The sequence below is a fragment of the Xiphophorus hellerii genome, chromosome 7 (assembly GCF_003331165.1).
Source record: "Xiphophorus hellerii strain 12219 chromosome 7, Xiphophorus_hellerii-4.1, whole genome shotgun sequence".
Taxonomy (NCBI): domain Eukaryota; kingdom Metazoa; phylum Chordata; class Actinopteri; order Cyprinodontiformes; family Poeciliidae; genus Xiphophorus; species Xiphophorus hellerii.
The window spans coordinates 26,366,737-26,380,908 of NC_045678.1; the positions used below are offsets into that span (position 1 = coordinate 26,366,737).

Below are 14,172 nucleotides of genomic sequence, written 5' to 3' on the forward strand. Positions count from 1 at the left end.
TGAGCATTGCTGGAAAGAATTTTCCTTCATGGCACCTTAAAGTTTGTGTTTGCATATTAGCAAGTACAAAGCATTGCAAAAGTATTGACTCCCACCCCTTAGTTTTTCTACACTTTGTCTCCATGCAACCATATTTCTTAGTATGCTTTATTGGGATTTACATTGTAGACCCAAAGTAGTTCACCATTTTTGACGTTTTTACCTTTTTACCCTGAAATTTACAACCGGAGCCACATTCGAATGGGTTAGATCAAATTATTTTGCTAGAATGTCCCAGTCAAAGTCTTGACCTAAATCTAATTGAGAATCTGTGACAAAACTGTCACTGATTGACATTCTGAATTAGGTACTTTGCAGTAAAGAATGGGCAAACACTTCAATCTCTAGAAATCTGATTGTGACCCTAAAAGAAGTTCTGCTGTAGTTTCACTGAGTATCGACCCAAAGATGTCCAATACAAAAGTCCTGCCACAGTTTTCAGATTTTTATTCGGAAACCGTTTTTACTCCCAAATATCCTTGACTGACTCATCATTATCCTCTTTACTCAATGGATTATTGTACCAAATACAGTGATCCTCAAGATATTTTCTTTTTCTTCATTTTAATTGTCATTGAGTTGATTTCCTTGGAGTTGACTCAGCAAGTACCTGTTTTACATTAATTTCTGATTTATAAAAGTACAGTTATTCGCCATTACACCTTTTTAGTTTGAAAACATTCCAATATAATTTTCTCAGAAACCTTCCAGTACTTGCCTTCGTAGAGAGGTTGTTTGCTACAGTACGAACTGCTTGGCCTGCCAAGGGCAAACGTTTCCATCTCCCTCCCTTCTAAAGGAGATAATGATTCTCTTTTTCTTGGAATAGGATTGCATTTTCTCTCTCTCTTGTCCTCTGTCCCTCTCTCACCTTTACCTTTACATCCACCCAGCCCACCTGCACCCTCCCCCCAGCCGTCCACTGCTGGCACTCCCTCCGCAGCAACTATGCTCTATCGCTCCGTCGCAGTGCAAGGCGAGGGATGAGAGACAAATCAAAAACGCCTTATTTCCCCCTCAGCCCCTCTCACCATGCCAGATTGAATTTGAGGCTTTTCATCTTCTTTCTCATCTTTCTCCCTCCCTGCCTCCCTTGGCGTCCACTCAGAATTACCTGAAACCACAACAGCTTGATGACGTTATATCGCTTATTCATGCTGAGGGAGACAGTCGGCAGGTCTTTGCTTTGATTGTTTCGACTCACTTAAAGTCCTCCGCTTCTGTCATTTAGGTCCAGAAATGGTCAGTTTCAACATCTGTCCGGGATCCTGTCTCGGTTTACCATTTCTTTTAGAAATTCACATGTATCCAAATGTCTGGATTAGTTTTGTTTGCTTCATCCACAATGACAAAAATCAGAAGTAAACATGTCTTTTTAAACTCTTTTAAACTCCTCCTTGCATTTCTATGACATTTCTCTCGACTTCTTGTCAAATACACCATGCAAAAACCAGGAATTAAGTTTGTTGCGTAGAAAAATGTATAAATGTCCAAACATAAAAGTGGTATAATTGAGATTCGACCACCAAATAAGCCTCCTGGCACTGAGTTGTTGTTTTTTTGGTAACAACTGATATAAAATTGATTCAACTACAACTCTTAACATCTCTCCAATAATCAAACTAATCTCACGTTACACTATATTGCCCCACAGTAGCCTGCTATTGGAAACACTAGGTGTGTAGGGCGCCCCCTGACATTGTTTTAGCAAACTGCGGTCTTTAAGGGTTGGTGTCCTACTGGAGATCAGCACCTGCAAGGATGAGTGTGTATAAATAATAGATGGATAGATGCACAATATTGGGCCTTAAGGACTGACATTTTTCACCACTGGTTTAATATCAAACTGATATAAATATCAGGGTAACATGAAATCTGTAGAGCTCATATGCTGGGCAGTTGCACAGTATGACATTTTCTGCTTATGCAAACATGCAATGTCTCTTCCATCTGCAGTGGGAAAAATAAGTGTTTGATGCACCATAAATTGGTCAAATCTTCCCACTTACAAAGAATGGAGAAGTCTGTCATGGGTAAACCTCAAATGTGGGGGAATATTACAAATTAAAATAAAAACTTAATTTGCATTTTATTGAACGAAATAAGTATTTGAATAGAGCTTTTTTCTACAAGTACGGGAGTCAAACATTTCCTGTACTTCTTGACCAGGTTTGCAGACAGTTCAGCAGAAATGTTTATCTACTTCAGACCTTTAAGACTGCGGTCTGAGCTCTCTTTAGGTCACAGGTGTCAAACTCCAGTCCTCGAGGGCCGCTGTCCTGCAGTTTTTAGATGTGCCACAAGTACAAAACACTGGAATGAAATTGCTTAATTACCTCCTCCTTGTGTAGATCAGTTCTCCAGAGCCTTAATGACCTAATTATTCTATTCAGGTGTGGTGCAGCAGAGGCACATCTAAAAGTTGCAGGACACCGGCCCTTGAGGACTGGAGTTCGACACCCCTGCTTTAGGTCATAGACCAGGTCCTACCTTTAATCTCTGGGCTTATTCTTCACCTTTATCATGATAATTGATTCTCCACTAAGTCAGATGTCGCATGAAGTCTCAATCTGAGGAAAATGTACAGTTTTGTTTTTTTTATTGTCTTCAATTTTCACACAATAGTTGCCTTCTCACTAAGCTGTTTATTAATTTAGCCAATTCCAGCCATGTGCAGGTCTACAGTTTTTTTTCCTTTGGACTGACCAACACTGGAGATGTTATTTCACACAATATAGTGCAAATAAATTATTTAAAAGTCATTCAATTTGATTTTCCGGATTTATCTGCATTATATTTCGAAACACATCCTTGGTTTTTTGGTAACCAGCTCATGCACTGTTGTTTGGACATTCCTGCAAGTTTATGAAACAAAGCTTAACTTTTCAAGGCTCAGGTACACCTGTCTAGAGAGAATGTGGATATTGAGAACATTCCTTTCAACTTGAAGTGCAAAAGATTTACTACAGTTCTTATTACTAACACTGAATGTTTCTGCACATGAAATCTACATTTATTTAATAATTGGAAGCAGAAGAACTCATGAAGGAACTGAATTCCTAATGCGACTCTACAGAACTTGTGTTACATTGATGTTTTTGAAGTGTAACATTTTGTAATAAGTATTTAATGTGTGTTCATATCCAACTATCTATATGCTGGTACAAACAAATATGCATTCAGACATATTCCCTTTAAAAAAATAATCGTACATTTTGTCCATTCAAAAATGTATGTTACTGGTAAAAAAAAAATAAATCTTAAATTCTCCTTTCCCAAATCTCTTTACCCTTTGGGAGTTTGTAGTCATTTGAAATTTCAAGGCGCCCATACTACACAGTTCTTTGTGAGACTTGAGCCTCTGATTGCAGCTGATTTCAGAATCAGTTTTAGATTTTTATAACCAAGACGGTCTAATGTGAAAATCAAAACTGACACACATTTCATTGGCTGCTGATTAGACTACACAGCCCACACTGGGCAGTAGGAGTAATGAGAATAAAAGTGCATGCTAAAATCAGTCATGTTTTACATTTAGTATTGTGTTCATGTAAGAGCTCTAATTTGTTTACTCATCATATACCAGCACCAATAATTAAAAGTCTGGAAATAGAAAATTGCGCCGCATCGTGTGCGGTGGAAAGCGAGCGTAGGTTTGGTTCTGGGTCGCTGAATGAGCGCGCCGAAGCACAGCGCACCTGCCTGCTGCTACCAGAGAAAAATGACTCCCGTCTCCCACCCTTCCTCCCTTCACCCCACCTTTTCATTTTCAATTATGGGTTGGAATATGAATCGTTAATAGGGTGATAATTGTGCTAGCATATTTGCTGTCACCCACCATTAGCTCAGATTAATTAGCCCATTTACTTTAGTTTAAGAAAGTGTCTGGCTGAGGAATGGGAGCAATGATGGAAGGCGAATAAGAGAGAGAATGGATTCACCACAATCTGTTCCATATCACTTGTGCCATCTTTTTTCTGCCTTCACTCGCTCTCTGTATGATGTTCATTTCGGTTTCTTCTCTCTTTGCAACTTTTACTTTCTTTTTCTGATACACCTGAGATTGTGCTCATCTTCCCCGGTCTTAACAACATTTTTTTTTTGTTCTCTGATGTTTTTGTGATACTTTGGGAGTGAATACAATCCAAGTTGAGCAGTTATTTTTGGCAACATGAGACACTGATATCACTTATGCAACTGACTTTGGTTTTTGAAATGTATATTCTTGGTAGACATAACCAAAATTATATTAGCTTGAATATTTATAAGTTAATCAGTGTGTCTGCAAGTACATCAGATAAACTGATGAAGAAAGGAACTAAGGTACAGATGAACAAAGGATGGAAAGTATGAACAAACAAGACAGATAAAGGAAGAAGCAAATGGATGAACAAACAGACGAGAATATGGATGAATGGATTGACCGAGGATGTAATGAAGGAACTGTCAAAGGTTTAATGAATGAATAAAGAAAGTATAAAACATCTTTCATACATGGTGCTTTACATCACTGCTTGCAACATTTACTTCTTTGTTGTCCTGATTCCGATTTTATGTTGTCCAAACATGTAATGAGACATACAGTATCTGCTCAAGTTGTTGTCTACCAAAGTGTTGTCTAAATGGAGTAATATTTGAAGCTTTCAATTTTGTTTTATGTAGACTCCTGAGAAGGTACCCAGTTGTACATTTAGAACCAACTTTTCACAAATCCCTGCCAATTATTTTTCTGGAGTTTTAAAAAAGTGATACAGTCCAAAGGTTTGCTGGTCATTGTCAGTTGGAGCGAATATTTCCAATTACAGGAAATCATTTGATTCGATGTTGGTTTGAAAGTGTTGCTTAATGGATCTCTAATCGCTCCCTCCACCTTGGGCTAAGTCACATGTGTGCAGCAGTGGAGTGACTTGGCCATGTCAGGAGCTGCATATCTCTCTGCAGGCAGTGGGAAATGAGGTCTAATCGCAGGGATATTAAAGTCACAATAGACTGCTCCTGCTATTAAGGCCTGTCAGCCCTGGGCCCCTCTCTCACCTTGATATCTCTCCGTCTCTGAATATTTATATGCTTACATCAGGAGCTCCTTACACAGTGCAGTCTGTGCATGTTTCTTTGTGTGTGTGTGCTGCTATGTCAAGCGAGAAAATTCATCATTGCTGTAGCCACTCAAGCTCTCTGAATATGTTTATGTGGTTGTGTGTTGCTCCGTCTGCGCTTACACGGTCTGCCTTCCTGTCCTCCGATCCTCAGGTGCAGCGGGGGCGAGGCTGCTCGCGGGTCAAAACAAACCTGACGCCATGGATGTGGATGAGGAAGAAAACATGAGTGAGTCCATCTTGATTTTTCTCATTTGTTCATCCATCTTTTTTTTACCTTTACTTTCCTTCCTTCCTTTCTGTCTGCCTGCTTGTTTATCCTTCTCTTTTTATGTGTTGCGTAATCAGTGTGATCTTTTGTTGTCTATATACTACCTTTTTAAAAATAAATTTGTAAGCATTTGTCTAATGACCAAAATGATTGAAGAATAAAGTTTTAAAATATATTTTGGAAAATGAAAAAAAAAAGTGTGTTGGGAAATACTTGCTTATTTAGATCTGAGTGAGAATATAGATGTTGTAGCAATAAAGTATGTTTAAAGCTGATCATGATATAATGATCTATTTTTTGCCAGGTTCTAAAAATATTTAAATCTATCCTGAAGTGTACAATAACCATCTCCATGATAACTTGAAATAATTGAATGCTGTGTGATTCTTCACAACTACATCTGTTGTATTTTATTTAATACATAACTCTAACATCAGCAATTTCTAGATTATTAGTGTTATTATAGGTTGACTAAATCAACTCATTAACTTCTAGGTGCCTCTGGTTTTGAGGCTGGAAAACAAGATCAAATAATCAACCCTCTACCATACTAGACAATAATTACCCTGTCACATTATTGCATACGTGCATCAAGTTCCAATGGCATAATAAAATATGCTACCACAGCTAAATACTGCTTCAGCCTCAGTTAAATGCACCATGTTATGTATTTAGCATTGTAGAATTTATACAGCTACTGAAATCTTCCAATAAATGTCCAACAAAAACAGTTTTTAATGTGCAACACTGTGCAAAAGCTTTGGCTGCACTGTGAAAGATTAACTTCCCTCAGATGTTTGAGGCATTGTGCATTCAAATTCAAGATGGTAAGTTGGTCCTTATAAGTGAGAATAAAAAAAAATGGTTACATCACTGGAAAAAATACCACTTTTTAACTTCAGTCCGACGGGAATTGCAAGAATTAATTTTTCACACACACTTTGTAGGATTAGATTTAACAAATTTTAGAACCGGGTAAGAAAAAAAGTCCAAATACTTAAAGGCCGTGAATTGAAAGATGGATGTACTTTTTTCAAAATGACAGTTTATTTTATGCCCCTTCTTAAATAATACACTCAGACTGAAGCATCCACACATAAATATGCCACATCAACTTTAACCAACTCTTAGAGCTAATCTCCAAATCTATGGTTCCTCAGATACTCCTCTGTCTTTTATTGAACTTTAGACATTTTTGTTTGCAATGCCCACAACAAACACATTTAAAGTCAGCTGTAGTCACAATACCCTAGCTCATGATAAGAATGAAAAACTCTGATTGTAATGCCATACTTTTTGTCTTCACTTTGTAGAATGATGTGTTGTGAAATAAGCAGCTACAAAATTGTCTTTGTTGCCTTTCAAAGGCTCTGATGCCTGGTTCTTACATTTTTACTGCCAGATATACATAAAAGATGTATCTGAAGATAAAACACAGCCCTCGCTCACACAATCCTGTTTCTTTAATACCAAGGGGACACCAGAGGAAGAAAAGAAAGAAAGTTTTAGCTTTCATGTGACAACCCGGGGAGCTCTTGAAGCTCTTTTATCTAGTGAAATGAACCAAAACAAAACCCCAACAAGAAAGTTACACCTAAAATTAAGTCATGTCTGTTTCACTCAGTTAATTTGGAAGGGATATTTTAAATATTCTCTCTCCATTATAATTAATATTGTCTACAAATGCTGATTACACAAATTCCAGCATGACAGTGACAACAACTGCATGCCTGTGCCATAATTTAATGCATGGCTCTTGTTTTATGCGTTTTTTACCTCCTTTATGTCTGATTCAGTTGGTGATTTTTCACCACTGCTGGCTATTAAGAATCTCATTGTTACAATAAGCAAAATTATTAAATGTTTCATTTGTGGGTAAGAGGTATGTAACTGAATAATTTTGTGTACCATGGTAACAGAAAAAGAAGCTCCAGATTGTTCTGTGTGTCATTTCTTCACTGTATTTGTGCAGCATGCAAGAGGTTTCTTAATGTATGTTAATTTGTTTTATTGACTATCAACACCTCATAGATACAGATGTTAAAGAGATGTACCATAATTAGCTAAACCTCAAATTTAACACAGTAGTACATGATTAAATACTCTGTATTTCAAGAGTCCAGGTCCCAGCATCATTCTGATCGGTGCGGTATTGTCTGGATATTTTTTTGTTTTCATGGGGTTTTTCCACCAAAACCGTTTCAGAGCTAAACCAGCACTGGCTTTTAACTGGTCCTATAGACACAATAACAGGGAACTGTTTTGGTTTCAACAAATTTGTACAGACAACCAATTTTGGTATTTGTCCTTCTGTCTCTCCAAATATCTGTTATACTAACACATATCTGATTCATGTGTTAGTATGACACATGTCTGAATCAGACATGACTTTTTAATTTTATTTACCATCACCACACCACAAATATATTTTCTGTAGAATTGAAGAAATACTATTAGCTACCAACCTTTGTGTAGAACGTTAACTCAGACAAACCAACAAAATTTGTGAAATTACCAATGATTTATTGAATCAAATTACCACATTTCCTACCATTAGAATATTTGCAGATCATAGTAATTTATTTTGACTTATCCTATGTTTAAATAGGTACAACAAATCTCTCTGGTGACTATGAAATGATGCTTAGGTGGTGCAAAATGACTGCTGCAACATAGGCCCTCTAAAAGTAGGAAACTACAAAAGTCTGATGAAGGGTGAAATGACCAGCACCTTGTAACTCTTCCCCTGATGGAAATACAGTAGAAATAAAAAAAAGCAAAAAAAACACATAATGTGCTGGTCAAGGTGCTAAAGTTAGTGTTTCCCAGAAAGAATTAATGTTATGCAAGATCTAGTTCAGGTTTAGCTTCCAAACTGTTTTGGTGGCAAAAAAAACTTCACTTTGCGCATTTGTTTTCAGGTTCTTTTGCGATGCACCAATACCAATGCTGTAAATGCATGACTACATAAAGAGTGCATGTTTTCAGGTCATAAACTGGATGAGTTGCAGTTTGTGATCTTAGAATCAACTTTTTGTTGTTTTTTTTTCCTGACTCAGGACATGTCAGTGGCAGTGTGCAGTTGGTAATGGCATGTCAAGACATTTTGTCAACACTCTGCTCTCTGACAGCTCCAAGGGGGGGGATCTCAGAGGCGCAGGGTCTTATGAATGGCACTTCATTAGAAAACTTTTTTTTGTTTGTTTTGTTTCTTCAGACTTTCCTCATTTTAAATACGGGAGTCTTTGTTTTCAAAAATAAAATCATGTAAATGGTGTAAACTGCATTTTAACCTCCACCGTGTCACCAGTTGAGACTTTAGGATCCTGCAGTAGGTGGAGTCTTCTCCTTCTGCCTCTTTGATGTACTCTCCTATTTGCCTGGTCCTCAGCTTCCTCCCCCTGCACTACTTTCCCTGCACTCCCTCAACCCAACCTACAATCCCACTCATGCACACTGCGGCCTCTCTTTCTCTTGAGTACCGCAAGGAGTAACCTATCAAGCCTTTGCTGAAGGATGTTATAAATGAAAATTTTTCCCAACATTCCATCCACTTTGCTAACTAGAATCAGTGATATGTGTTCCCCTTAGTTCAGTATATAATTGGTTTTGGTTTTTCTTCAGAAACATTAGCAATTTAAGATAAACTGGGTGAAAATAAACCCTTTTGGTCTGGTTTTTGTGTGTGTGTGTGTTGTTTGTTTGCATGGTATTCTCAAGGCCCTATCGCTGTGCAATGTCAAGTGTTTTCAATGTCTACAATATATTTTTATTTTATCCTAATTTTAGTAATGTTGAACATGAAGATTAGTTAGTTTAATTTTAAATGTAAAGATAGCAAAGTAAAATGTTTGCAAAGGTACTCGCTAAAGCATTAAGTCATTCTGAAGAAACAGATGTTTTTGTATTTGTCTTCCTTGTGAAATAGGTTTAGAAATTCAATCCTAACTATATTTATCTTGTTGTTATAAAGGAACACAAATCATTGGTTCAGTTCCAAAGAGTGATAAAGGAATCTATAAATTTTGCATTTACAAGATCCTGCAACGAAGGCGTTGTAAGTTACTCTTTCTGGGCACCGCAGGTTCAAGCAGCACAGACGTTAAGGAAAACCGAAACCTGGACAACGTGTCCTGCAAAGACGGGATGGGAGTCGGTGATCAGCTCCCCAATGGAAGCGGCCATGGCAGTCGAAAGCGCCCCTTAGAGGAGGGCAACAATGGCCACGCGCATTCCAAGTTCCGAGCCAAGAAGCGCAAGAAAACACCTGGACCGGTGCTGCCTAAGAATGCTCTGATGCAGCTGAATGAGATCAAACCAGGTCTCCAGTACAAACTGCTGTCTCAGACTGGGCCGGTCCATGCACCAGTGTTTGTCATGACTGTGGAGGTCAATGGGCAAATGTTTGAGGGCATGGGTCCAACCAAGAAGAAAGCTAAACTAAATGCAGCTGAGAAAGCGCTGCGTTCCTTTGTTCAGTTTCCCAATGCGTCTGAGGCTCACCTGGCCATGGGCCGTACACTTACAGTGAATACAGACTTTACATCAGATCAAGCGGACTTCCCTGACATGCTCTTCAATGGTTTTGAGACACCAGCTCCTCCTGAAGAATCCTTCTATCTAGGCTCCAATGGTACAAACTCACTAGGGGAGTATCCATTACCCACACCACCTGGCAGCAACCTTGTCCAGGCTCCGTTGCCCTCTCCATCTGTATTCAGCTCACCCTCCACTGGCAAAAACCCGGTCATGATCCTCAATGAGCTCAGGCCAGGCCTCAAATATGACTTTGTCTCAGAGAGTGGTGAGAGTCACGCCAAGAATTTTGTGATGTCAGTAACTGTGGACTCAGAGACGTTTGAAGGCTCAGGGCGCAACAAAAAGCTGGCTAAAGCCCGGGCAGCACAGGCCGCCCTCTCTGCTCTCTTCAACATGCAGCTAGACCAGACACCGTCCAGGCAACCCATACCAAGAGAGGGGTTGCAACTTCACCTTCCCCAGGTAAGACATTTTATTCATTTTAGATTTCTCTAGTGTCAAAGAAATACAAAGAAACTAGATTGTAATTAGTTTAATCTTGAGTATTTATCAGAAATACAATCCAACTTGAATAGGGGATGTTGGATTGTGTATGGTGCTTTTGGTACCACGTACACCTTTCAGGTAGTAGTTGAAGGGGTTCAGTGGTGCTCCTTATTCAACAAATGCTTACTCAGGTATCGTTTTGAGTTGAATTCAAATCAAAAATACTTCATTAGGTCCAAAGTGAAACTAGATAGATGTTGAGTGGCAAAATATTTTTTTCTTCAAAATCTTGAAAAATTTCAAGGTTCTTGAAATCTTGAAATTTCAAATGAAACAAAGCTTCATAATGCGTCAGCAATCATATTAAAAATCATATTTTTAATATGATTGCTACGTAGTGAAGGTGGTATTTCCTCCATTGTTATACATCACATTATTGTCCTTCAATTGATAAGCCACAAATGTAATATCATAGAGTTTATTAGTTTGTAGATATAATCTTATAGGTATCTTATAAGTATAATTTAATGGTCAGTGTATGCTTTAAGAAGGTTTTATAGTGAAAGAACAGCAAAAGTGAGAATATTATAGCCTCTATACCAAAGAAAATATGTTATAAGTTGAGTTATCAATAATGTATATCAAAACAGAGAGGAAGCAAGATTAGCCTCTAACTTCAAGAAATTTGACCCTCTGCAAAGATCTTAAGCAGAAGTGAGATGTGTCGTTAAATGGGGCTAAATAAGACACTGTTGAATGAGGAGTATCTTAAGTAGAACACAATCATCCTAATATTATAGACTGACTAAAATAGTTATTTTAATATAGAATAAAAATGGAAACAGGTGAATTTTGAAGAAAAGAAACATTTCCAGGTCTTTGCTCGTCTTTACCTCATAAAAGCATGCCTCTGTGTAGTTATAGTTGAGTCTGTTTGATGATTTCTTTTGAAATTTCTAAAACCCACATACAACCCAACAAGTGATACACAACACAAGACCCATGGGTCTCATAAGAAAACAACACCCAATGTAATTTTCTCTTTTCAATATCTTGCACCAACTCCTATTGCACCTCACACACTAGTCCTATAATTTTATTCACTTCAGCCAACATTACGACTCTCTGGGCTCCAAACCTGGGCAAATGTGCGACTAAACGTTCACCATCTTGAACTATGATAAAGCTGAGGATATTAAATCTGTCTTGAGGTAGCTTGATGATGGAAACAGCAACGTCTAAATGTTAAAGTCACTCAGTGTTCATGTGTTCAGCCGATAGTAAGGGCACAGCTTAGTGCCGGTCTGCAGCACAAATGTGCAAAGTTATATAACAATGAGGGGTGTCAAAGACGGGCACAGCTGACATTGATATTAACAGAAATGAGTATCTAAGCTTATAAGATATCATCAGTTATTTTCTGACTGCATATTGCTGTACATTTGTCTGCCTGGTGAGATACAGACGATCTTAGATGTATAGTCATGGAAAAAACTAAGTGCACCCTTAGTGCTTCCATGGTACTTAAGGGAAAATAGAAGTCACCAGCTGCTAATCACAATCCTTTGGTTGATTGATAGTCAGCATTGTGACCACCTTTATAATAGCAGAAATCTTAACACAATGCCAACTTATACATTAGCAATGACCTTGGAGAAGCAATTGAAGCTGCCAATCAATCTGGTACTGCTTGTAAGGTGTCAGAGTGACTAAAGCCAACCATTCTGCAGGGAGAACGATTATTCACGAATGGAAAACATTTCAGAAAGCTTGTTTTCCTAGCAGTGAATGTAATAGCAAATTCACCTCAGAGTCAGACAATGCAGCTCCTCGTTAAAATGGAAAAAAGTCCAAGAGCTACATCTATTAATCTAAATTGGAGCTGGAATGTCTGTAATTAATTATAAATCCAGTGTAATGTATAATTGCATTACACTGGATTCATTTGCTAAGGCAGTTACAGGTACAAAATAGATCTGTTTGTCGTGTAAAGTGCTTTATAAATCGGCACTTTATAAATAAATTGACTACAATTTATTTAGACTGCACAAGTATGGCTTGTCAAGAGAATTTCAGGAACAAAATCATTTAGACACACAAGACCAATTAAAGTAGTGATGGTAATCGATTAAAATTTTTAATTGCAGGGTCTGTAATTTACTAATTGCATTTTAATAAAAAAATATAAATAGAAAAATAAGCAGCATTTTTAACTCAAAAAACCTTTCTGCAGTTAAATTATTTATTGAATAAGTAGACATAGCTCAACAACAGCGAGAGAAGGGGCTTTGTCGTCCATCTCACTTCTTTTCTGATGTCGCTTGTGCGTCAGATTTATGGGTGTACATATAAAGGCTCCAACTAGAACAGGGGTCTCAAACTCCAGTCCTCGAGGGCCGCTGTCCTGCAGTTTTTAGATGTGCCACAGGTACAAAAACTGGAATGAAATGGCTTAATTACCTCCTCCTTGTGTAGATCAGTTCTCCAGAGCCTTGCTAATGACCTAATTATTCTATTCAGGTATGGTGCAGCAGAGGCACATCTAAAAGTTGCAGGGAAGCGGCCCTCGAGGACTGGAGTTTGAGACCCCTGAACTAGAACCTCTGTATGTTAAAAAATGTGATTAAGTGTTGAAATTTTAAAGTTTTAAAATTGACGTAATTAATTTATTTAAATTAACACAGTAAAAGTTTAAAGTAAAGCCAATAGAATCATATTTACACCTCATACAAGTGTCAGACATGTTGGGAGAGGGTTAGGACGTTTTTAACAGACTCTGGACTTGGTCAACTTGCAGGCATTGAGTTGACCAAGAAGTCCTCTGTACACCAAAGTATGCTAAAGTAAAGGTGAGGCTGTTTGTTTGACAACTTAAGCTTGGCCCAAACTGAATTGTCAATAGGACATTGATCCCAAACATCACAGAATCTAGAGCTGCATATGAATGAGTCTCTGCAGACCTTAATGAACTAAAGCAACATCGTAAAGAAAAGTGGTAACACCAACAAAGGCTTACAGAAAGTTATTGCTACAGAAGCTCATTCTTCTTGGTGTTGAATCAGAATTTGCCCATATTTTTACCCCTGATTATGTTGATGACAAGATTTTACCGTAGTAGGTTCTGATAGAGGTGAAACACACCTCAAAGGAACATATTCGTCTGAAGCGAACATTGTACTTTGGTTTACAAAGAGCAAAACTCTCAACTCATCCGCCCTTCCAACTGTATTAATCTATAAAGCTGTCATTGAAGTCTCATTCACACAGGTTATCAGAGAGGTGAAGTTAATTGTCTTAGATGGGAGCCAGTGTGAGAAGAGAAATAACTCAGTCAGCAAAGCTAATCAGCCTGACACATAGTCAACAGGCCTTTCTTCTCTTTGTTCACCCTCTCATCTTGTCCTGAAGCCCATTTCAGCTATGACACTCCCAGTAATTTCTCATATTAATTTTCCGTTGCATGATATTTAATTTCAGCTCTACTTTTCTATCTTGTATAACACTTATGGGAGAAAATGAGGTGGCAGAATTTGGACATTATCTTAAGGTTCTTATTTGATTGTAATTAGAATTTACAATTAAAATTCTAACTACAATTAGAATTTTGTCATTCTAATTACAATATTCTTATTGTTGTTTGTGTCTTATTGCACAAACAAAAAGTAAACTGAAATGTATTTTATGAGAGAAAAGAGTAAAAAAGAGGTAAAGAAAATTATATTTTTACGGCCATAAAGAATA

At 37.7% G+C, this 14,172-nt stretch overlaps 1 protein-coding gene across 5 annotated transcripts in view; it reads left to right on the forward strand.

Annotated features, from left to right (window-relative positions):
* Positions 1-14,172, forward strand: part of adarb1b (adenosine deaminase RNA specific B1b) — a 131,878-nt gene that overhangs the window by 102,264 nt on the left and 15,442 nt on the right. For all 5 annotated transcript variants that reach the window (XM_032567435.1, XM_032567437.1, XM_032567434.1 and 2 more), the window contains 2 exons: positions 5,290-5,364; positions 9,491-10,407. In XM_032567435.1, coding sequence (XP_032423326.1) covers positions 5,337-5,364; positions 9,491-10,407 — 945 coding nt within the window. In that variant the 5' untranslated portion in view covers positions 5,290-5,336. The remainder of the gene's footprint in view (positions 1-5,289; positions 5,365-9,490; positions 10,408-14,172) is intronic.